The following is a 22,836-nucleotide window of genomic DNA, read 5'->3' on the forward strand; positions in this document are numbered from 1 at the left end:
AAATTGTTATTTGAGTTGGGAATAATTTCGTATCGATATTGCATGGTCCTGTGAGGGGTTCCATTGATTTGATATGGTCGTTCGGGGGGGCAATCTCGCGCAGGCACCGTAAAATTTGTCCTGTCATAATATCGACTATCGACTGAGATTTTGCTATGCTTAAGATCCTCACTCCGTACTTTCGTCTTTGAGTCTCCAACGCTTCGCTCTCTCTATATAGCGCCCCTCCTCTCTCTCTGAGCGGAGAACTCCGTCCATCCGACAAGATACTTATTAACTACGGTCGTTCCGGTCGGTGGTGGGGAACCGTACTGTCGCAGATGGCTTCTACTTTATTCGGCGACTGCTCTACCTCCTCCGCGGCTCGTCTCCTTCCTCTTCACCGCCACACGACAATCAGCCTCCTTTTTCGCCGTTTGCTTCCTCAGTCGCTGCCTCGTCAGCTCGGTCCCTCCAGAACCCCGACCTCTCTCAGAGCCCTATCCTTTCCCTATTCTACCTCTAGTTCCCCTTCTCCGGCGCCTCCGGCTGTAGGTACTGCCCCTTTTGCAATTCTATTCTCATATATATATATATATATCTTTTGTTCTCTGAGGCATTTCGTCAAACATAGCAGAGCTGCTGTTGAAAGCAAAAACTTGATAGTACGATCACTTCTATGGCGCTCCAATCTGGGGCACTTATATATGAACTTAATGGCCAGTTCATGTTTCAACCACCATTTCAGCTTTTCTTTGGCATTCTTTTTCTAATGCAGAAACTCAGTGACTGTTTTCTTTCTTCTTTTTGGTTGTGCGTGTAAGCTTCCTTGGCTGGCGAGGCGTCTGCTACAGTAATTGATGGAAAGGCAGTGGCCAAGAAAATCAGAGACGAGATATCAGCTGAAATTTTGGGAATGAAGGAGGCAACTGGGGTTGTGCCGGGCTTAGCTGTCATTCTTGTCGGAGACCGGGCGGAATCTGCAACTTATGTCCGAAATAAGAAGAAGGCTTGCGGGCATGTTGGTATAAACTCCTTTGAGGTCCATTTGCCTGCTAATTCAAGTGAAGAAGAGGTCCTCAAATACATCTCGGAATTCAATGCTGACCCAAATGTACATGGCATTCTTGTTCAATTGCCGCTTCCTTCGGTAAGCACTTAACTTTTATAGGAATGCACTGGTTTAGATACTTTGCAGTAGTCTAGTATCTATTGCACGATCAGACAAATCCATTGAAAAATTATACGAGCTTAAGATGGTTATGCGCTCCTCGAAATTGATTGCAATTCTTGCATGTTTACGGTCCTTTTACCAGCACATGAACGAGCAGAATGTTTTAAATGCTGTTAGCATGGAGAAAGATGTGGATGGATTCCACCCGCTAAACATTGGCCAACTAGCGATGAGAGATAGAGAACCCTTATTTGTCCCTTGCACGCCAAAGGGATGCATGGAGTTACTCCATAGATATGGAGTCAATATCAAAGGAAAGAGAGCTGTTGTGATTGGCCGGAGTAATATTGTCGGGATGCCTGCTGCTCTGTTGCTTCAGGTATTATTTTATCTTGTTGGTCCACATTTTGCTTCAACTCGACAGTCTTATTTCATCTTCTACATAACTTGCATTATTTGTTTGATAGCGGGAAGATGCTACCATCAGCATTGTCCATTCTAGGACGAGTAGCCCAGAGGAGATCACAAGACAGGCAGATATAGTTATTGCAGCAGTTGGACAAGCTAACATGCTGAGAGGAAACTGGATAAAACCCGGTGCAGTAGTAATCGATGTTGGGATCAATAGAGTTGAGGTGAGTGGACGTGTCTGGCCAATTTTGAAACCTGTTGCACAATCAACCTGGCGTCTTCAGTTTGAAAGCGTGGCATTAGCCAAAGAAATTTTTCTTGGATGATCGAAAAATAAATCATCATGCACCTCAGTAGGAATATTCTTCGAAACCCAATTGGCATTTGGATAAACACTCTCATTTGGATCTTTTTTCAGTCACTTGATCTTGGTTAAACTTGTGCTGTTCTCTGAATTGGACCCTGCTTGTGATTATAGGATCCGACTAGTCCCAGGGGTTACAAGCTTGTTGGAGATGTTTGCTACGAGGAAGTCTGTAAAGTTGCCTCAGCTATCACTCCTGTTCCTGGCGGAGTGGGTCCTATGACTATAGCAATGCTTCTCTCCAACACTCTCGCCTCAGCAAAGAGGATTCACAACTTCCATTGATTCTACAGTAGTACTATAGCAGGGGTAGAAGTTCAATGATAGTCAATCAAACTCAAGTTTGTTGCTGAGCCATCTCCTCCCGGAATGTGCTCTTCGACCATCCCTTCCATTCTTTCCATTATTTTCTCTCCCAAATGTGCTTAAAAATAAGTTGTCTTTTCTCTGCTACTGGTTCTTGATTTGGTCGAATCCATGGTTGGATATTGCTTTTTCTTAAAGAGATTGTTTTCTCTCATGTGAGAATGCATCTGTAGATGAATAAATATGGTTGGAGGTATACTGATGAATATCAAAGCACCCTCCTGCACTTTGGTCAGTACCGTGCATTGGGGAAGCCGGCTCAAATCATGTCCTTAAGGCCGCCTGTGGGTGGCACACGCCAACATCGCCAACTGAGCCTGCTGAACTGAAGCGAGAGCAGAATGACTGGGCCAAGACAAGCACCAACTCAAAATCTCCACCCGAATGTCCGGTTTCTTGATAAAATTTCTTATCATCAGGGTCAATTGATTGAATGTCTATCTATGTACCTGTCATGTAACAGTACGCGATTCCTATGGTTCAATGAGTTAAGATATCATGTGCTGTGGCAGATGCCTTACTTTTGGCACCTTTAAAAGATAATTACATTTAGTCATGCTTATTGAGCTTTCGGATATCATGGTACACATAATATATATATGAATGAAAGCAAGATATGAGGTGAGTCCAACTAGATGGCCTTATATCGTTCCATTTCTGAATGAAATTTTCTCAGTTTTTTGAGTTTTTAAATTTTTAAATTATATTTTATTACGAAATTAGCAATGAAATCTTTCGAAATTATCTTCGATTATAATATACCATTTAAAAAAGATCAAAAATATCATAAATTTTTTTGGATATCATATACTGATTTCCAATTGAAGGCAATATGAATTTTCTGAATGGAATTTTCTAGATTTTTATTATTTTTTTATTTTGAAAATTATTTTTAATTTTTTTAAAAAATATTTCATCATAAAATTCGGTTTCTTGATTTCTGTAATGTTATAATTTATTTGAAATAAATGGAAAGATCTTATTATATGTATAGATATTATTTAATAATCTCGACTTTTTTAAAATTAAAATTAAAATTTCATCACATAAATTAACATCAAAATAAGTATATATTAGAATATATTTTTTTGAAATGAATTTTCTAGATTTTTATTTATATAATTTTATTTTCGGATTATTTTTTATCAAAAATATTCTTTAAAGGTATTTCATCATAAAATCTGATTTCTTGATATCTTTAATTTTTATAATTTATATAACATAATGTATTTGAAATAAATGAGAAGATTTTATTATATTGTCATATATTATCTAATAATCTTGAATTTTTCAAATCAAAATTAATATTTCATCACATCAAGATTAACATGAAAATAAGTATATATTAGTATATATATTTATACTTAATATAAATATATATTTGTTATGTTGACCTCCTTCACTATATATAGAAAGAAAAAGTATGTATAAGTTATATGTTTTTTAAGATATCTATTTTTTTAAAAATAGATTAGGTAATATCTCATAAATACATATGAATTATATTTTATTTTCAAAAAACAAATCAGATTTGTTAACCAAAATAGGAAAATAAATAAGATTATATTTTATCTAAATTCTATATGATAGTTATTAATATGAATCATTATACACATACACATAGGCATATTCACCTCTTAAACAATATATCTACAACTAGATACGAGCTTTTGAAACGTTTCTCTATTTCTAGATGTAGGTGAATTGAGTAAATTTATATTTTAATTCTTCTCTCATTTTTATCATAATTTTTTATTTTTTATTTTATTTTTTTCTCGTATTATTTTTCAAGATTGGTAATGACCAATACGTAAGTTCTTAGAAAATTCTTCTACAGCTAAACGTGAAGAATGTTATTTATTTTATTTTATTTTTTCACTTTTGAATCTCAAAAGAATTTTTCTTTTTAATTCATAATTATATATATTTTTTCAGATTAGTGTACTCTTCCGTGCAACGCACAACCTTCACGATAATATATATATACATATATTTAAGGAAGAAAAAGCAAATAGAAATTTCTTTTATTAAGCATGGGCTTGTTCGGCCCGTTTAAGAATGCGGCGCGGGGGCCCAGGGACATGGCCCCATTGGATGATCACTTAGAACTGAACTAGCACAAATCAGGCAAATCTTGGTTGTTGGATCCTGTTGAAGTTGATCACAATCCGACGGTAACTCATTCACCAGTCAACTCCTCTCGGCAGCCGGTGTAACGGACCAAACTGGACCCGTTAACCCGTAAACCGCCGTCAACTATATAAACCCGAAACCGCAACAAAATTCCCGCCTCTCTCATTATCTCGGCTCCTCATCTCCCCCTCTCCCTCGGTCACTCAGCTCAGCTCAGCTCTCTCGCTCTGGAGATCAATGGCGGAGTTCAGATTCCCGATCGAAATCCTCAGGAACGTTCTAAAGCCTCTGGTGCTCATGGCCAATGACGCCAACATCTTCTTCGACCCTAACCGCGGCCTCCGGCTCAAGCTCGTCTGCTTCATAGGTTACGTCGATGCAGCGGTGTTCTTCAGGAAGGAGTCCCTCGCCAACTTCCAGTGCCCTAACCGCACCTCCTCCTCCATCGACATCTTGGAGTTTGGACGCGCTCTGCATCGACTTGGCACCAACGGTCTCGTCGCTCTTCACTTTGACACGGAGGAGCTTGTCCTCCGCCTCCGTACTGTCAGATTTGGTGAGTGGAGTGAGAAAGCAGAGTTGGTTGCTCCTTTCCTTGCATGAATTCGTTTTGCTTGCTGAATTTGGCGTTGAGATGGAGTTTCCGGTCAAAATCTGATTACATGAAACGAACATAGTGTAGATTGCTCGAATCACCGCTTGAGAGCAGAATGATCGTGCATGAATCTAGCGGAACCTGTCCTGTTTGAATTTCTTTCTATATATGGACGATGTCTATTTAGCCGTATTATGATCGGATGTTGAAATTAGCCAGAGAAGAACATCTTCTGTATTGTAACACGAAAATGAGTTTTTGGCGTCAATGAAGGAATGATAGGTATACCGATGAATTCGTGATCAGAAGGTGTAGTATCATAAATGGGTTAAATTGAGACTCTTCTTTCGCTGGAATGCAAGGTTATTCCTTTTGGATAAAAGAATGCATATTTCCTTAGGAGTTTCTGAAGGTTTATATTCCTCATGTCTTTAGAGAGTAAATTGATTTTCACAGGCTAGTTCCACAAACTTCCCTAATTGGTTTAACTAAGCTCAAAATAGATATTTACCTTTTGGAATGTTACTAAACCACATAAATTGGCATGTTATCAAAGTGGATTCAGACAGTTACAATGCTCAGATGCTATGTCTTCGTTGTGTATTGCAGGTCCTTTAACTCCAGAGAGGCTTCTTATGGAGCCGACAGGTGCCTTTGCAATTATACTGATTTAAGTAGAGTAGCAACCACAGGTTGATCTAACATCTTCTCGAAAACTGCACTGTGTCTGCAGAAGAAAGATGCACTGAAATGGCACTGATGGAAGAACGTTCTGAGTTCATGCAAATAGATGAATCAAAGTTTGAATATGATTTGCTTATTGGGATTCCTTCAAGCCAGTTTAGACAAATACTGGAAGATGTGGGGGAGCTTACTCACTTCGGTACCTATATCCTTCCTGTTGATACGCTTACCCACTTTCTTGAACTTATGCCCTGCTTTTGGATGTCCATAACGTGTATATGTAATGCAGTTTTTATGCTTGAATGTATGTGTATGCAGTTTGTCATATGATGTAAGAAAATGTTGCATGTCCAAAGTTTGGATTTGTATGTGATTATCATATGATGTGATGTTATGTTGCGTGTGAAAATATTCAAGAGAAGTATCAAACCTTTTTAAAAGGTGCCGGAGATTTCTTTTTATTTGCAGATATAGTAAACTTAGCTTTACAAGTTCAATTTCCAAGAATGATGCTGATGATGATTGAGAATGCTATCTAAGCGTGAAGCTTAAGATACCTGGTAGTTGAACATCAGCTCCATCTATTTGAACCACACCGGGTAGTGGGCATTATTAGGACAGCCATGATCATAAATCTTATATAATATTGTCTTTGCAGTCCTTTATGTTTGCCTGGATAATTGCATTTTTAAACAGGCCTCTAAGATGGTCATTTCAAATTTCAAATTTTCTCAATCCAATCGCTACATTTAGTTAGAAAATATTGAAATGACATTTTTATATCAAGTCTTTTGCCGGTTGGCCTAATCATTATTCAGGAAAAGAAAATAGGCTTACGGAACTGGTTTTTGCATCCTCTGTTTCCAACTTAACGGCTGCCCTGGTTTTGCATTGAAAAGAAACTCATGGGCATTCTTGCTTCTTTACGTGGCTGTTGTAGTTTTAATAGATTGAATAACAAGGATTGCTTTTTTTGAGCATTCCACGCTGATCCTAGGCATATTTCTTCTGCAATATCATGCCTTCTACTAATACGAGTCTTTGTTGGCAGTGACCATGTATGTGAAAGAAACAGCAATATGGTTTAAAGCGAAGGACAAAGTTTTTTACCTCTGTAAGGAGGTACGCTGAATCAGGAAAATATGCCACCGTTTCTAAGCAAATATTACTGTATGTGCTTGAAAACACAGATATTCCCTTGACAAAAAACCTCAATAGCTGTTCATTCGAGGACAGAGTACTGATAATTTTCAAGTACTTTTTGCTTTTCATGAATTTCTCTCCCCCAGTTTTTCAGAAATTAGACAACCGTTTACAATTTCATACGTGCATTCTGATGGTAGCCCTTAATAATGGCAGTTACTTGTCATACATTCATACATGCAACTTTTATGTTTCTGCAGACAAATGTTCTTAAGTATGACCTAACCTTTAACCCTTGATTTCCACTTTTCTCTATGCATCTGCACAAACAGTTGTCTCAAGAATCAGCTTGGTCTGGAACAATTAAACAAGTAACAAGTTTCAAGCACAATGGCCACTGCCATTCCATAACATAGATTGGATCTTGATGGGATTATCCCTTTTTCCCTTGTTCCTGTTATGCAGCTTGGACACTTTGTAACTGTGGGCCCTACCTTCAAGAAACCAGTTGTCCTAGAGTTTGCATTGTACCGAATTACCTCATTCCAGTTGGCGTCACAGCTCTCAAACATGGTGTGGATATGCTGGTCGTTGGATGCCCCGCCTTTGCTGAACTTTCCTGTTGGATCTCTGGGTAACATCCATATGTACAGCAGATTTTATCCTGAAATAAAGAAGATGAGATTTGTCAATCAATCTAGAAAGGAAGCGGCACCTGCATCTCCCCTCCACTGATGGTGAAAATTGGGAACTTGTATAGATTTGAGGTTCGATTCAACTCATCAATCGATGCTGCCATCTAACGGAAGTGCTTTCCCTGACTTTTCTGCTGTAAAGGCCATTCTTTTGTAAGACAAGAAGATTTCTGAAGACCCCCACTGACTAGTAGGACACCGGTACAACTGAGAAACATTCTCTTCCCCCAGATATACCTACAGGTTAGTTCTTCATAAAGAGATGCTGTAAGGAGAATAATAATACACATGTATGGCTTCTTTCCTGCTGTTGATGAGGAAAAGATTTGTGTCATTTTCCATTTAGCATTACTAACGCTCCTGGAAGCTGCATCGCTGTTCGTTGATAATGGTAGATTTTGCCCCACTTGTCTTACAGCAAAGAGGATGAAACTTGAGCAAAAAAGGAGATGGAGGACCACTTTTAAATTCCTTATGCAGTGCAATGAGATGGCAATTATCGCAAGCGGATGTAACTAGATAGGTTCTTCTTGGTCTCACTCACGGTGTGGGTTTCCTACACACTTGCACTGAATTTCCCTTGTCTGAACAAACATATCTGCATCAGTTGGTTTCCCTTGGAAGTCCAACTACTGATGCATTTTGGCTGCAAACCTCAGGAGACATATTATTACGATACAAACCTTGTGAATATGCGTTTATGCTTGGAAACATTACAGAAGATTATACGTGTAATATGGAGCAAACCATCTCAGTAATTGTCAAGTGAACCATAAGGTCTCTACTGAGGCAAGGAAATGAGATTCCGCTGATACAATGGTACAAATTGCTTACAGCAATCATTCTTGAATGGATAAATTACAAATGAATGCAGGCAGAAATGAAAAACTAATACGGTAGTCCATTTTAAGCTCAGGACATGAAGAGAGCCTTGCACTTCTCGACTGTATCTTCGGGACTAGTCACTGAAACAATGGAAAATAACCACTTATGATGGTGACGAATAAGGACAATTCATCTACTGGAAAAGATTCAAACTTCAAACCATTGACTCATGCTGACAGTAAGTATCCATTTTTGTCAAAGTCATGAAAGGTTATGCTAATCAGTTCCATGAATCCATCCATGATTTTTTGGTCCGCTCATCTCTTCAGCCAGAATTTGGGTGGAGAATGCCATGGAGTATAGGAAACTGACGATATAAAGAAGGTTGAGTGAGGTTAGAGAGCTTACCTGTATGACCTGTAGTCCTCTCAGATTCGAAGATCTCATAGTCGTTTCCACCCTGTCCAAACAAGAGAACAAAGGTCTCTGTTAGATGCACAAGTATGAAAGATCTGTCTGCCAAAAACTTTCATAACTTTCTATCGTGAAGGAAATTGAACTATCCTTGAGAAGAGATATCAAATGAAGATTGACTAAGAGCATTGATAGGAAGCAGACCTTGTAAGTTTTATCACCGAAGAAGTGGATTTCCGGGAACTCATCAAGGTACCTCAAGCAATATGTCTTATCCCAACCTCGAGGAAATACCTGACAGAACATCATTCACAGACCAGACAGGTAAAAAACATTTGCCTTGTTGCTAATTTAGGGAAGAAACAATTCGTCTAGGTGAAGAGATATCACTTACATCAAAACTTATCTGGCCTCCTATCGAGAATGTCAGGTTAAGATGCGCAAACTTCTCACGTAGGACTGACACCATCTTAGGGCGTATGTTGTGAACCTGAGAAATTGCAAAAAAGCAACCTCATAAGTTCATGACGGTACCCGACATGCCAATTTGGTTTTCAAATGGGACCGGTTTGGTGGAAGTATAGAAGTAGGATCAAAGATTGTACCTTGTCATATTTTTCAAATTCATCTCTTTCTTCCTGGCTGCAGTTTCGACCAATTGGGGATACATTCAACATCCCATTTCTGAACTCTATGAATGTTCCCCTGAGGAATATTTTCAAAGTTAAAAGGCCATGGAAACATAAAAATTGACCGAAGAACTAATTCGAAGGCTTGGGTGCTGCCAACCTTTTTATCGGAATGTCCAAGTCGGCAAAGTAGTGAAGCGTAAAATTAATAAATTCCTGAGAATTTAAACACATTCCATTAGAAAACAAATTGCGGTAAGAGCTAAGCATAAACAACGATGATCCTGTAGGAAGCAATTGGCCTCACCACCCTTAACATGAGTTGTCTCTGGTAAAACAAGTATATGGCAAGAACATGACAGCTCTTACCTTTAGTTTTTCCTCTCCGAGAAACAACTTCAAGCTCTGGAAATTACGAAAACAGAGAATCTAATCAGGTGTCCAATGGAACACTCCCAACGCATACAATGCCATTGAAAAATCTACCCTTGTTGAAACATTTAAAACAGCTTTCAGCAAGCCTTATTTTCTTAATGGCGAGATAAATTTTCATTAATTAGCTTACAAGAAAAAAAATCATCAATCAAAAGTGAATACCAAGGGGATGCTTATCAAAATAATATACAAGGCAATTTAGCAAGTTGTTTTGGCCAGATGTTGCCGAAAGACAATAAAATGGATGTGCCATCTTTACCATTATTGGGCTGAAAGGTATTTACCTGCATGCCAATCAGCTTGCCATCTTGATGTGCCACAAGGCCATTCTCAGAAAATACATAGTCATAGTCATCAATAACTGCACAAGTCCACGGAGTATTTAGGTTAACTAGTAGCCTTACGTGCACTTCCATATGAATAGAGATGAAAGCAACAGAAGCCAACCTGTCCTCCCAAGTTGCTCTGATATCTTAGAAAGGTCAGATCCTCCCACAACTCCGACTGTAACAACCTGCAGCAAGGCTATGCAGTTACTACAGCAGAAATTCAACATCTTCTTTCTTGAGAGTTGAAGATGGGAGAACACTACTGGATGAGAAAATGGTCAGACAAAATAAGTTACTCGTTAGATAAGCAAGAACCCACCTTTCGGAGTTCCTTCATGAACTCTAACATCTGAGGAGTAGCCCCCTAGAGACCAAAAAAGCACTAAATCAAAAACCAATTGAAAGACCAACTTCAAGTGGCAGAGCAACACTATACTGACACGACAGACGTCTTCAAGCTGACCCTTTGAGGCAAAAGAAAGATTGGAAATGCAAACCCTGCAGTTAGGTAAATACACCTTATACCTTTCGAGGAGCAGTGAGAGTTCCATCAACATCAAAGAGAGCGATCAAACCAGGCTTTCTCAGAGCCATTACTGTGTACTTATGCTGCTGGACATGAAGAAATATATCAGCAAAGATACGAACTTAAAGCTGGCTAGCCTATAAAAGAGAGAATTAATCTTCCCAGGAAAGTTTTTTAATTACAATCAAGTAGCAAGCTAGTCATCCTCCAGGCTCCACACATGGAATTCAAAATCAAATCTTACTTATATACTAGACATTGATATGATCATAAGATAATTGAGAGCTCAGCCCAATAAGAACTCAAGTTACGTTGAGCATAAATGCATAGTCCGGAATCAACTCAAACAATTCAAATCAAAGGCAAAATTCCCAATTTTGGTTGTTAAAATCGCAGGCTGGCAGACCCATTGTTCAGTTTTGGCAGCAAAAATCAGCGCAGGAACTCAAACAGGACGGGATCGGGTCACCATTTAATTCCACGCATCAGCATAAGACTATCGAGCTTTGAAAGAACAATGAGCAACTTACTTCAGAAGGAAAGGTAAATTTTGGATTCGGATCAATGGACCAATGGATAGAATGGAATGGGTTTCCCAATTCCCAGAACTCAGCTGAAGATTAGTTTTGACAATGGCATCTCCCCCGTATGTAATAAACAACTGAGCCGAGCTCCCACAAAAAAAAAAAAAAAAAAAAAAGAGTTCTTTTTTTTCGTTTATTTTGAAAATATAATATAATATAATGCTTTCTATCATTGTTATCAGAACCGGACCGGACCGGCCGGTTCGACCGGTCGGATCGGGACCCGGCACCAAGTCCGGTCCGGTTCGCCTAAAAACCGAAATGGCAGCTTTGAACCGCCGGACCCATTGAATCGGCCGGTTTTAAACAAAATTTCATTAAACCGGCCGGTTCTATGGGTTTTTATGGGTTTCCTATTTAATGTAAAAATTGGTTGGTTGTGTAAAGATTTGAACTCATGACCTCTTACTTTTCATATTAGCATACTACCAACCAAGCCACCACCACTTTTTTGTTCTTTTAACTCTACTTTTAAGTACTTATTAAAATAAAATATTTATTTTGAAGTAAGAAATATTAAATATAGATACTTTCTTATACTATTGTTATATTTCTTTAAAATCATCATATTTTTATCTTAATTATCACAATTTTTTTAATAATATGAATATTTATTTTATTTTAAATAAACGAGCGGTCCGACCCATCGAACCCCCGGTTGGACCCATAAACCCATGACCCCGTACCCCTTCCGGTTCATCATCCGGTCCGGTTCTGATAACACTGCTTTCTATTTGATGCTTTGGATCTGGAGATCTGCGAGGTAGGGTGGTCCACTCCACGTGACGTGGATATTGTAAGAATATTCGCAATCATCGTATTAGATTTTTTATTTTATTTTTTATAAGTAGGTTAAAAAAGTAATTGGTTGTATATTTTATGTACGCCATCCTTGCATGTGCCTAGCAATCACTTGTTCTTTAAACAACATTTGATTATTGTCTCCTTTGCGGACATTACTGAACACTGGCTGCTAAGGCCAATCTCATTATGCATTGATTAACTACATTTAACTTTTTTTAGAATAAATCTTATTTTATTGTCCGAGGAGCCTACCACATTTCAGTGAAACATTTGGATTTTTTTTAGTTGAAGCGGTTCGACGCTTATCCATTTTTAGCAAGGTCTCGAGTTCGAGACATTTGAATGTAGAAAATCCGTGCTAGGAGAGCTTTACTCCTTAATGGATCGGCTTAATTCGACTGAATTAGTCGAGACTCAATTGGATTTCCTAGATACCAGTGTTCACACCGAAAAAATTATATGTTATTTCATTTTATTGATAGATCAGATGCTGATAAATTAGGCGGTGCATTTTTATGCTGATAAATTAAATGTCCCATGCTGACATCTGAGATGCAGTTCTCCCGGCAACAGAAGAAAATTGAAATGCGTGACGTAGGAATATGTTTGCTTCTTCTTCTTCTTCTGAATATATATATATATATATATATCTTTTTTTTCTTCATTATATTTGTAGCCGATAGGTTGATTTTGTTTTGTCTCAATTATTTCGATCCAGAAAATTTTGGGGGCCCACCACGAGGTGGCGAAGCTTCGGGCCCAACTTCTACATCCAACATGGTTGCCCCTGTCGGCCCCACTTATAATGAGGACCCACCAGGAGGACTAGGGCAGAGCTTCAGAGCAATTGGCAATGAAACATCTGAGAGAGAGAGAGAACGGACCGAGCGGCTCATTCATTCCTCCCTCCTTTTTCCCTATGTCACGTTTGTCTGATATCTTTCGCTTTCAGTCATCAATTTTCAAAATTGAGCTTGGCAGCTTTAGGAAGACGAAGATTCGCAGCAGTTCCCCTCGTTTTTGAATAGCCAAGACCTGAGAGAAAAAGACAACGTGCAATGCAAGGTTCATCCTTCAGACAGATTATGCGAAATTTCACACGACCACTATTTTGATTGTCTGCATTCTGCAGTTTACCAAACTTTCCCTGACGAACAAAGTTTTGATTGCTGATCATACCTATCATCACCCAATATCAAAGAGAAATTGGTATCGTTCATCAAAAAAAGAAGAAGAGAAATTGGTATGTCAAATCCGATCAATACGAGTCTCCAAGCAGAAGATAAACCATACTCTCCCACCTATAGTATACAAGCTTGTCTCAAGAGTTACCTGGATAATGATCGATCCGCCCATAAAGAAAGATACAATAAAACAACTAGATCAGAACAAGCAAGATCGAGATCCAGATCTGTTTTCAGAGAAAGCGGTCAGATATTCCATAAAGCCTTATTCCAGATGAATCACTCATAAAAATTCACGGCGTCTGTCAGAAGGGTTCAACAACACATTTGACTGAACACTCTTATGAGTCCCAACAAAAAAAACAACCTTGTGATCAATAGCACGGGGCTTGGTGCTTCAGAGACAGCTGCAATTACTGGGATCGTCTAATATTCTTTGTTCCCAAAGTTCTTGCACCACATCTGTGAAGGTATCGGGCGAACAGGCATATGAGGCCGTTGCTGCAAGAGAAAGCATAGCAAAACTTTCAGGTATATACTCCATATCAGAAGATGAAAACCAGAAAGGGGCATCCCAAGGATTCGGTATACAATTTATCAAGCAATTTCATGGTGCGTCAAGTAGCTTTCATTACTATGCCATTTTAGCCAAACCCCTGCCCCTTAAAGTGAAATTCTTCCTTGCTAATCTCTTTCCCCACAGTATTTCTAAGAGTAGAGTTTGCACAAGCACTTCTACCCCATCTCTATCTACAGAAGACAGCTCAACGTAGATTATGCCCTGAACAATGGTTGATTAGTTACACTCTTGCCACGATGTTGTAACTCATGGCAGAACGTACCCCAGCCCGACCAACTTGCAATTTACATCAATAGAAGATAACAAAAGGTGGAAGAAATGGACCAACGTCCAACTCAAAAATAAAAGAAAATGCATTGCAAAAATATAATATAAAACTTGTAATGAAACCTTAGAGCCAGGGTAATTTTCAGCTCAGGCACTACAATTATGAGAATTATACTCTGCAAGACTTTCCACGCAGCACATTCTCTTCCTAAGGAGGAACGTAAAACAACAATTTCACAACTTTCCTCTAAACATAATTCCGTCCAAAACTCCTCCGTTCCCGATAAAAATCTGGGCATGATGTTGATAAGACTCCCCCGTGGAAGTCAATAAGATAAATTAAACCGCTCCAATTCTGTATTAGCTCATCAATGTAATAATGTACCCTTTAGGCTTCCAAATTTTCCAGTAATTTCATTTTCAGGTCGTGCATAGTCCTCCGAGATCATTGAAATGCAAATTTCAGAAGTTTAAATGAGATATCCGATCCCCGTACAGCTCATTGCAGATAGAGAATTTCAATAGAATCAATTCTCCTAACTATCAGCTCAGCAACAAAAATTGATAAAATTGACTGAGCCAAAGGAAGTGATATGGGAACCTCGAGCTTTGCGGATGTCATGGCAACCGGAATGCAGACGAGGACGATGCCGACCATAGCAATGGCAGTGTTGCGCTTCCAGTGCTTGGGCCTGCAGTAGGGCCCACCGGCCATGCTCCAAACCTTGCTCCTGAAGTCGCCATGGCCGTGTCCATGATCACCTCCGCCGCCCATCGGTTTTGACGATTGCACCCCCCTCTCTCTAGACACAAACACAGTATCTCAACTTCAGCTGCAAAAGCAAACCCTAATCAGCTCAGAAATCGCAAAAAAAATGCAGCTTTCCTTGGCTATGCATCACAATTTCTGTTCATATTGGACTAATATTGAGAGAGAGGAACCGAAGAACGGATTGGTCGTTAGGGTTTACCAGATGAAATCGGAGGAACAGGGAGCTCAGGGGAGTGAGGAAGAGGAAGATGGAGCTGAGTCGAGCTGAGATCGATCGTCGTGAATCGCAGGTGCTGTCCTTTTTCGTCATTTCGTGATGACACGTGGCAGCTTGGCCCATGGGCTACTTGTTACTGGGCCTGAGCCTGTCTTCTTCTTCTCCGCCCGGGTAAATACTAGTACGGAAGCTCAGCCATCCATTTCTTGCTATAAATCCGAGGTTAAAAAAAAAAGAAAAGAAAAAGGTCTCAGTACCGCGGTTTGGAATATAAATACGGGCACAAAATAGACACTTCTTCGGAAAATATTTGCATTCTACAAGGTCGTATTACTACATACTACGGGTTCTGTTCAGTATCTTTATGTCGAAACTGCAGGTTGAGAATAAGTGGTAGTTCCATTTGATTCATATCAATATCAAAGCTAGACTGAACTCCAAATGTGGTCTTTTTTTTTTTTGGCGTGAAAGGTCATAACATAACATATATTAAATACAAAAAGATTAATGGACCACATCACATCTCATCATCCCGAACAAGGAGGTGGTGAGGTGAGGGATTGAGGAGATGGCAATAGGTTCATCAATGTTACCAAACAAGGTCCAGTGGACTCAGTTATGGGGCAATAAAGTTATCGGCCCTAGGAATATACAAAGCTGACCAAGACATGAAGTAAATGCTGCACAAGCGAAGAGGGAGCAGTGGGACTCGAGGGAGCAGCCCAAGCGAAGATAATGTTGTTTCTATTGTCACAGCAAACTGCAGCCAGGTACGATGAGGAGGTTCCCACCGCAACATCAAAATGGAAGAAGACCAGTCGATGTTCGCCTAGTTTGGGCGGAATCCCTGAGAGGATAGTTCTGCGGAGCCAAGCATCTTCATAGTCTTTTGTTCGTCTCCTAACTTCATTTGCAGCAGCAAGTGGGGTCAGGCAGCATAGACGAAAGCCGAGTCTGATTACCAAGTTGCCACATATGGGTCCAAACAAACCACAGCCTGCAAGAGGAACTCATGGAACGTCTCCCTGGGGATTGTTCAGCGAAGGATCAGAACCAATAACTATTCTAAGTATCTAACCCAATCCAAGATTGTTATACGGGGCAGATTTGAAGTGCGGATAGGCTGAGCAAGAGAGGCCCAAACAACAGAAGCAGCATGGGCAAACGGATCTCCAAATGTGGTTCGGTTGGAAGGGAATGCTCTGACACCGATTTCCGAAATGGCTCCTGGAAAAAGTTCTCGTTTGAAAAGAGATTGGCTTGTCCACTCAACGAGTGCCGAAAACTGGGATCGATTGAGATGTTTTTAAGGTGTTTTTATAGCGTTAAAAGGGACAAGGGCCCTCTGCCCTTCAAGAGTTATACCGGTACAGAGTGTCACAGCCAGGGAAAGAATGGTACGCTCAATAAAGTTAAAATAGAAAAATTTCCTGATACACATATTCTTAATAATACCGAAGCTCCCAGCATCAGAAACAATTGAACCAAACGACCCGTGAGTTATTTATTCAAAAAGAATGATATATTTCGATACAGATATTCATGTTACAACAGATGGCCTGTTCCAGCAAATATTTGCCTCATCTAACAAGTAAAGCCAGCATTTCCATCAGAGAACTTGGATCCTTCCGTTCCTCAAGCCCATCAAACTTTGAAGCGATCAGGAACTTGTCTAAGCTTCAAGAGTCAACTTGACACCGTCTTTGAATGATGTGGGAGAGACGTTCAGCATCTCAACCAGCTTACTGATATCCATGGATATATCTGCGGGGGACTTAACACCTCGGTCGACCTGAAAAGATCGATACACGTCAATAGTTGAATTTGTATAACAAATGGAAGAAAGAAGCAGTCGTTTGGATTTTGTAAGTAGAAAACGAAAACCTGATGTTCTAAGAATTATAAGCAAAAGCCCTCTATCATATATACTCACTGATGAAGCAGAAACTTGCTTGATCAAGGAGGTGTTGTATCCTCTAACATGCGCCACAGTCTCAGCCATTTGAGCACGAGAAACTCGGTCTGGTCCCCCAGCATTCAGTAGCAATCTCATCTGCTTCCCCTCTGCATAAAAGAACCACGCAAACATCAAGAATTTGAAACTTCCAGCATATAAACTTATTGGTTTCAACGAGACAGCTCCCCCTAACATCTCATCACACATACATCTCTATTCACAAACTAGCGACTAGAATATAGATGCTCGAGATTTCATACCTGTCACCCACTTATCTGTCAGAGCTTGTATGATCTTTACAACATCCTTGACATAAATTGGGCAGCGGAACTCGTCATCAAAGAACTGAACTTCATCTCCTTTTAAGAGGACGCCATCGATCCACTGAACTCATTATAGCAACCAAACTGTTATATAAAGCATTAATCAAGCAAATCTTCTCTTCCTAAATAGCAATGGAGTCGGCTCAATGTTAGCTAAGATACTTGAATCAGAACGATCCTGATGTCATCCAAATGAGTGGAAGTATTCACATCATTCTTCATAAGGAAACTGCCTGTGAGGTTAATTTACCTTCCACTTTTCCTACCTGAATCAGAAGAGATTTGGGCAAAGGTGAAACAGTCTGCGGCCCGATGATGATGCTGCTCCTCAAGATTGCAAAGTTGGAGCAGTTTTCATGTATGAATTGTTCTGCTGCCACTTTCGATTTCCCATAAACATTCACAGGCTTGGTTTCATCCTCTTCCTTGTAGAAAGACTTGACACCTTCATAAACTGTTCGTTGAATGACGTGAGTTGCAATTCCGCCATAGCAAGAGCAACAAAGGCTAAACAAACCAAGAAAAAAAATGTAGTTTGATGATAAAACTGATGGATTAGCGCGAGTTACCTTGGTCAGTTGATAGGTGGATGAACAGATATTCCTTCTCACTGAATGTGGACAGCCACCGTAGGAGAGAAGAAGGGACGTTGATAGACATTGAAGCAGCCGGATCCGCTTCACAGGCACGAGGAATCGAAAGAGCGGCGCAGTTGACAACAAAGTCGGGCTGAAATCTCAACAAGAAGAGGTAAGGGTACAGTCTTTAGCATGAACTGCTCGACGAATTTGTTCCTTCATAAAATCGAAACCAGAGGAATCATTCTGAAGCATCGTAAGAACATTAATTTTCCTATCCCGTCAACAAATCTATGAACTTTTACTGTCCAGGTGAAGATCACAGCTGCAGGAAGTGAATGACTCCATTAAGGGAGTGAGACTGAGACTGCGGTCACTGACCTGACCGAATGATTGTGCAATGGCGTCCAAGCCTTGGCCCGTCTGCAGGTCGACGCGGAAGGCGAGGGAGTGAGGAATGGAGTCGAGCAGGAGCTTAGGGAGATGGGAATGGTAAGTGAAGGCGAGATCGAAAGCATCCGAGAGCCCCTGCAGCAGGTGCTGCCCCAAGTACCCAGTCCCCCCCACCACCAGCATTCTCTTCTTCATCCCGCTCATCTCTCTTTCCGTACAGGCCAGAGCTTCGAAGGCGTGATAACAATGGCGGATACCAGACGGACGACCTTCTTACTGCAACGGAAGTTTCGCGCTCTGTGTCCTCCTTTCCTCCTCTCGCTGTATCTGCCCGCTCGTTTGTTAGCATCGCCATCTCGATGACCGTCACCGTCTTTTTTTTTTTTTTTTTTTCGGTGCGTGCCTAGTACTAATTCAATCGGGAGGTTAAATATTAAAAATTATTATTTTTCTAATAAATACATTTCTTGATATTTGATCTTATGTTTTCCTTACGGGAGTGTGCTTATCATTCAATCATCACTTTTGTTGATACCATCACCGTCATTTGTTGCTGACGCCGAGCATCGCCGTCGAAAAGAAAGGAAGCACGCGAGTAAGAAAGAGGGTGGGCACATGGGCCTGAATCTTCTTCGTCCGTCAACTTCCAAGTATACTGTACAGGGACCGAGCTTGATGGGCCCAAATATGGGCTGAGACAGGGAAATTGAAAGCCCATTGGGTAAACTAGGACGAGACCGGCCCACTGGGTCTGCCACACAGTGACGCACCGACCCTCCGAGGCTGTCGATCGGTCTAGGGTTTACTTGCACACAGCGGCCACTCTATAACGACTATAAATTCTTCCGTGCTCTCCCATTGTTCGCCATTCTTCATCTCATCCATCCATACCCTCTCTCTCTCTCTCTCTCTGTGCTTTCAATTGGTCGTGCAGGAATTTGATCTTCTCGGAAGGGAACGAAGTGAGGTCATGTGATGAGAAGAAAACTGCAACAAAATGACCGATTAGCGTCGTGATTACCAGTATTTAAGTCTCTGATGATTTCTCACTTACGTTCTCCGATTGGCTTTAATTTCGTCGATTGTTCTAAACTATATGTATTCCCCGACGCAGTTCGGATTCATGCTTCATCTTCTTCGTCTGTGTCTGGTTTGTGTGTCTGTGTTTTTTTTTTTTTGGTTCCTTTTTTATTCTGGTTTGAATCAAATTTTGTGGAGGAGAGATATGATGAGACATTGAATTGGTCCGTGTTTCTGATTCAACCGTGACTGATAATCCATTCGCACTCTCTCTGATCTCTCCCAAAATTGTCCCCAAAAGCTTTTCAAACTAATATTTACGGCATCTATCTGTCCAGTCACACTTTCTCAATGCATTCATTCAAGCTGCAATGCTATGAAGATGCACCAGTGATTTGCACAAAAAGGCAAATTCAAGTTCCATACAGTTTTTGGACATTACATGGGGTGGTCATAAACCACAAATTCAATCCATTGAAAATCATGGACATGGTGCAGAACTATGCAGCGAGCCTCTCCCTCGCTGGAACAACAAATTGAGGAAGGCTTTCGATGGCACTTTACATTGAGATACAGATAATGCCAATGCGATGCTCGCTAAAAAAAGAATTACACCAAAGAAGAAGATACGATCAAAATTAGTTTCTGTGAAATGAAAAAGTGGGATGATGGGCAAAGTTATACAACATACTGTGTGGCTATTCCACTGTTGCTACGGAAAAATTAAATGATGGGCAAAAACTATAGACTCTTTGGCCCCGCGGTATCTGTCAACTCTGCAGTTGAAACTCGAGGATGACCAGATGGATCACCTACGCTCAGTTAAGCTACTCCTTAGGACCAAGCTGGGACTTCTCGATCAGTGACTCAATTTTCTGCACAGGAAGATGAGAAAAGGGTAAATATATGGACCCGGTGGTATGGCTATATTACTACATGAGACGACGAACAACAGTGTACATAGATGAAAAAGGTGTCACGTACTGATTTCCACTTAGATGGAAGACAAGACTCATACCTTGACGGATTTACTAACTTCATCGAGTTTACTCAACAGCAGCTCTCCAGGTACCCCAGCAGCCCTACGTTCGATTGACGTATAGCGTGGGGAAGCAGTCATCTGCATCTCGAATAAAGCAGAACAAAATCCTGGTCACTCATGGGAGAAATGAATGCATACGCTGATACAAACTGTTACGGAGAATATATTTTAGTAATTTCAACTCCAACTTCTGCAATAACATCAAGTTCCGAAAACTATCCTTCAGCTTTGTAATTTTACCTTCAGACTTTTAGATGGTGATCTCAGGAAAACTGGTCCCTCATTTATTGATGCCATACGAGCCACAGTGTCCCCTTCACCGGTGATACCAGCAGCTTTCCAACCTTTACCAGCTTGTATGACCTTAGAAGCTTCTGTTATGATGATCTGCAACACAAAGACAATTTCAACTATTTTTTCTTTCCGGCAATTCTTTGAAAGAGTTCGGTTCTGAAGTTTTCCCAAGATGGAAACAAGTCCAACCACAACCTTCCTCAGCATCCCAGGATCTGAAACCCCTTGCACCTGTAGTTCATCCACCGGGGCAGCCTTCCCAAGAGCTATGCTTTCAACTCTGAAGGTATGAATTCCATAAATAGACTGCAGCCAACCTAGATAGTAGGTACATCAGTATTATACACCATTAGTCTAATCCAGAGACTGACGTTTATTTAGCATAATTTTTCTCGAACTGTAAAGCGTGAGAATTATATTTCGGAGATTGACATTTATGTAAATTACACTAGAAAATTAAACACAACACACTGTTATTGGAAATCTTAGGAGCTTGCAGCATGGAATTTTATATATAACGGTGTGTAGCTATTAGGAACAATGGCTCATTATTTCTGCTTTCCTTTCATGTACAAATGCGAAGCATCAGCAGTAAAGAACAAGCTAAAATCACAGGACAAGGAACTTCTTATAACTCTTGTGGTCCTACCTTGTTCAATAATGATATCAATCACCAAGGAAAGAGGCACTTGCTTCTCAATTGTCAGCCAACCGTAAAAGGGTATGAATGAGGGTCTTGAGACCTTCAAGAAGAGAAAATCAGTAGAGTCAACACAAGGACAGATGAATCTATGATTCACGTGAGTATGAGTGGAGTTGGGCGGTAGAAATGTTTCCTAACCTTGTATACTATTTTAGTGGGCGTAACATATAGCTTGCGCGAGGAAACATCCTTCTGAAGGACATGTCTTCTGAAGGGCAGATATAGCAGCATAATGATACCCACTCCCCATGCTAATACAAGAAGCAGGGATATGGATAACCATATAATTGTATCATACTTGATGTGATTCTGGGCAAGCTCTTCAAAAGAGGCAGTGTAAAGTATAGGTTCAGAAGAATCAGACCCTCCATCATCATCTATTTCAGAGTCACGATCAGGTAGCAGCCTCTCCACTGATGCACTGCGCTCCGAAAGACCTTCAGTATGCCCCATGAACATCTTCCTCTCGAGCTAGAGATAATAAATGAAGGGATATCAGTAGCTATGAAGGTCATGGAACTAAGGGACACACCCTTCACAATCACCGGGCCTGCTCTCATTTTTTATGGCATGCTAGAGAATGAACATACTTACCCGGAGAAACCTTTGAGAACGAGTATTTTGCTTTTTCCGCTCTCATATATCAAGACGAGGATTGTATATGCACAGTTGGGTTTGGGGATAAATCATATAAGATGCTGCTTTGATGTTTAAGTTCAAATGATAAGCAGAAGGTCGGATCAACAATAAGCTCCGACAACAAAAACCTCACAGAACAACTTTGCCAGCAATGGAACATTTCCATATTGCTTTTCCAGGTAAAATGAAAAGACGACCACAGCATTACGCCTCCGCTTTCGAGCTTTATCCAGCTAAAGTAGGCACAAGATTCACCATTTTAGCAAGAAAAATCTTGCATAAAGAAAATGCAGCTAATCGCAGGCATTTCCATTTCCAGTTTTCATTTTCCTACGCTTTCTCCGATAACAAACAGATCATAGAGATTCAGAAGGTCACTGGACGCATGAACTATCCTCGAGAATCAAGACATACCATTGGCCGAAGCTCTGATTGAGGAAATTTACCTGTCACTACTTCAGAAATTCTCGACACGGTACGATGAAAATCGGACCGACGAGCTGCTGGGGTCCTCTACGATTGAATGCTTTGAGGTTTATTGGGACGAATTCCAAAGAGAGCTGTTAGCTGTGCGAAGCGAAACTACCAGTCGTCTTCAGCGCTCAGGTCCGGGGTGGGGCAGCTCTCCGGTCTGGTTTTGTTCCCAGAGTTTGAGCAATTATGTTTTGCTTTTATGGCTCTCCGAAATCTATCACATCAATTCACACCCTTAACTTTGCATTATGTTCCATCCAGACCGGCCCATATTTGTCATGGGAGTCCGATAATAGAAGTGGG

The 22,836-nt window shown here is 40.4% G+C and overlaps 6 protein-coding genes and 1 pseudogene across 13 annotated transcripts; 3 read left to right on the forward strand and 4 right to left on the reverse strand.

Moving 5' to 3' along the window:
• Positions 1-73: 73 nt before the first annotated feature.
• On the forward strand, positions 74-2,834 carry LOC116203048 (bifunctional protein FolD 4, chloroplastic). Its single transcript, XM_031534712.1, has 5 exons — positions 74-534; positions 804-1,129; positions 1,296-1,532; positions 1,621-1,788; positions 2,043-2,834. Exons 1-5 carry the CDS (start codon positions 321-323, stop codon positions 2,211-2,213), a joined length of 1,116 nt encoding a protein of 371 aa, XP_031390572.1. The 5' UTR covers positions 74-320; the 3' UTR covers positions 2,214-2,834.
• A 1,530-nt stretch (positions 2,835-4,364) lies between these two features.
• LOC116205755 lies at positions 4,365-8,414 on the forward strand. 5 transcript variants are annotated; one of them, XR_004156565.1, is made up of 7 exons: positions 4,370-4,983; positions 5,632-5,670; positions 5,756-5,905; positions 6,758-6,828; positions 7,315-7,586; positions 7,687-7,787; positions 7,963-8,414. XR_004156565.1 is itself a non-coding variant. In XM_031538409.1 (6 exons), exons 1-5 carry the CDS (start codon positions 4,665-4,667, stop codon positions 7,582-7,584), a joined length of 849 nt encoding a protein of 282 aa, XP_031394269.1. In that variant the 5' UTR covers positions 4,370-4,664; the 3' UTR covers positions 7,585-7,586; positions 7,687-8,414. The 5 variants fall into 5 exon arrangements, 3 of the variants coding, with proteins under 3 accessions (XP_031394270.1, XP_031394269.1, XP_031394268.1); XM_031538409.1 differs by having other exon boundaries at positions 7,687-8,414; XR_004156564.1 differs by having other exon boundaries at positions 4,373-4,983; positions 7,315-7,787.
• LOC116205756 (phosphomannomutase) lies at positions 8,215-11,389 on the reverse strand. 2 transcript variants are annotated; one of them, XM_031538411.1, is made up of 12 exons: positions 11,233-11,389; positions 10,702-10,788; positions 10,496-10,540; positions 10,295-10,361; positions 10,132-10,208; positions 9,782-9,817; positions 9,573-9,628; positions 9,389-9,488; positions 9,178-9,273; positions 8,988-9,077; positions 8,778-8,829; positions 8,215-8,509 (listed from the first exon to the last, which is right to left on the reverse strand). In XM_031538411.1, exons 2-12 carry the CDS (start codon positions 10,768-10,770, stop codon positions 8,457-8,459), a joined length of 741 nt encoding a protein of 246 aa, XP_031394271.1. In that variant the 5' UTR covers positions 10,771-10,788; positions 11,233-11,389; the 3' UTR covers positions 8,215-8,456. The 2 variants fall into 2 exon arrangements, with proteins under 2 accessions (XP_031394271.1, XP_031394272.1); XM_031538412.1 differs by having other exon boundaries at positions 10,702-10,785; positions 11,233-11,385.
• Positions 11,390-13,336: 1,947 nt separating this feature from the next.
• LOC116205837 lies at positions 13,337-15,251 on the reverse strand. Its single transcript, XM_031538514.1, has 3 exons — positions 15,093-15,251; positions 14,723-14,954; positions 13,337-13,775 (listed from the first exon to the last, which is right to left on the reverse strand). The coding sequence occupies exons 2-3, from the start codon at positions 14,894-14,896 to the stop codon at positions 13,701-13,703; spliced, it is 249 nt and encodes an 82-aa protein (XP_031394374.1). The 5' UTR covers positions 14,897-14,954; positions 15,093-15,251; the 3' UTR covers positions 13,337-13,700.
• Positions 15,252-16,505: 1,254 nt separating this feature from the next.
• On the reverse strand, positions 16,506-18,711 carry LOC116205835 (methionine adenosyltransferase 2 subunit beta). 2 transcript variants are annotated; one of them, XM_031538510.1, is made up of 6 exons: positions 18,350-18,711; positions 17,960-18,119; positions 17,657-17,844; positions 17,328-17,451; positions 17,063-17,174; positions 16,506-16,902 (listed from the first exon to the last, which is right to left on the reverse strand). In XM_031538510.1, exons 1-6 carry the CDS (start codon positions 18,563-18,565, stop codon positions 16,836-16,838), a joined length of 867 nt encoding a protein of 288 aa, XP_031394370.1. In that variant the 5' UTR covers positions 18,566-18,711; the 3' UTR covers positions 16,506-16,835. The 2 variants fall into 2 exon arrangements, with proteins under 2 accessions (XP_031394370.1, XP_031394369.1); XM_031538509.1 differs by having other exon boundaries at positions 17,044-17,174; positions 18,350-18,705.
• A 615-nt stretch (positions 18,712-19,326) lies between these two features.
• Positions 19,327-19,405, forward strand: LOC116206493 (annotated as a pseudogene).
• A 307-nt stretch (positions 19,406-19,712) lies between these two features.
• LOC116205836 lies at positions 19,713-22,694 on the reverse strand. Of its 2 annotated transcripts, XM_031538513.1 has the most exons (8): positions 22,506-22,694; positions 21,719-21,891; positions 21,559-21,628; positions 21,367-21,460; positions 20,913-21,034; positions 20,664-20,810; positions 20,400-20,501; positions 19,713-20,256 (listed from the first exon to the last, which is right to left on the reverse strand). In XM_031538513.1, exons 2-8 carry the CDS (start codon positions 21,877-21,879, stop codon positions 20,209-20,211), a joined length of 744 nt encoding a protein of 247 aa, XP_031394373.1. In that variant the 5' UTR covers positions 21,880-21,891; positions 22,506-22,694; the 3' UTR covers positions 19,713-20,208. The 2 variants fall into 2 exon arrangements, with proteins under 2 accessions (XP_031394373.1, XP_031394371.1); XM_031538511.1 differs by having other exon boundaries at positions 21,559-21,891; positions 22,506-22,692.
• Between the last annotated feature and the right edge of the window lie 142 nt (positions 22,695-22,836).

This window comes from Punica granatum, chromosome 4 (genome assembly GCF_007655135.1).
Source record: "Punica granatum isolate Tunisia-2019 chromosome 4, ASM765513v2, whole genome shotgun sequence".
NCBI lineage: Eukaryota > Viridiplantae > Streptophyta > Magnoliopsida > Myrtales > Lythraceae > Punica > Punica granatum.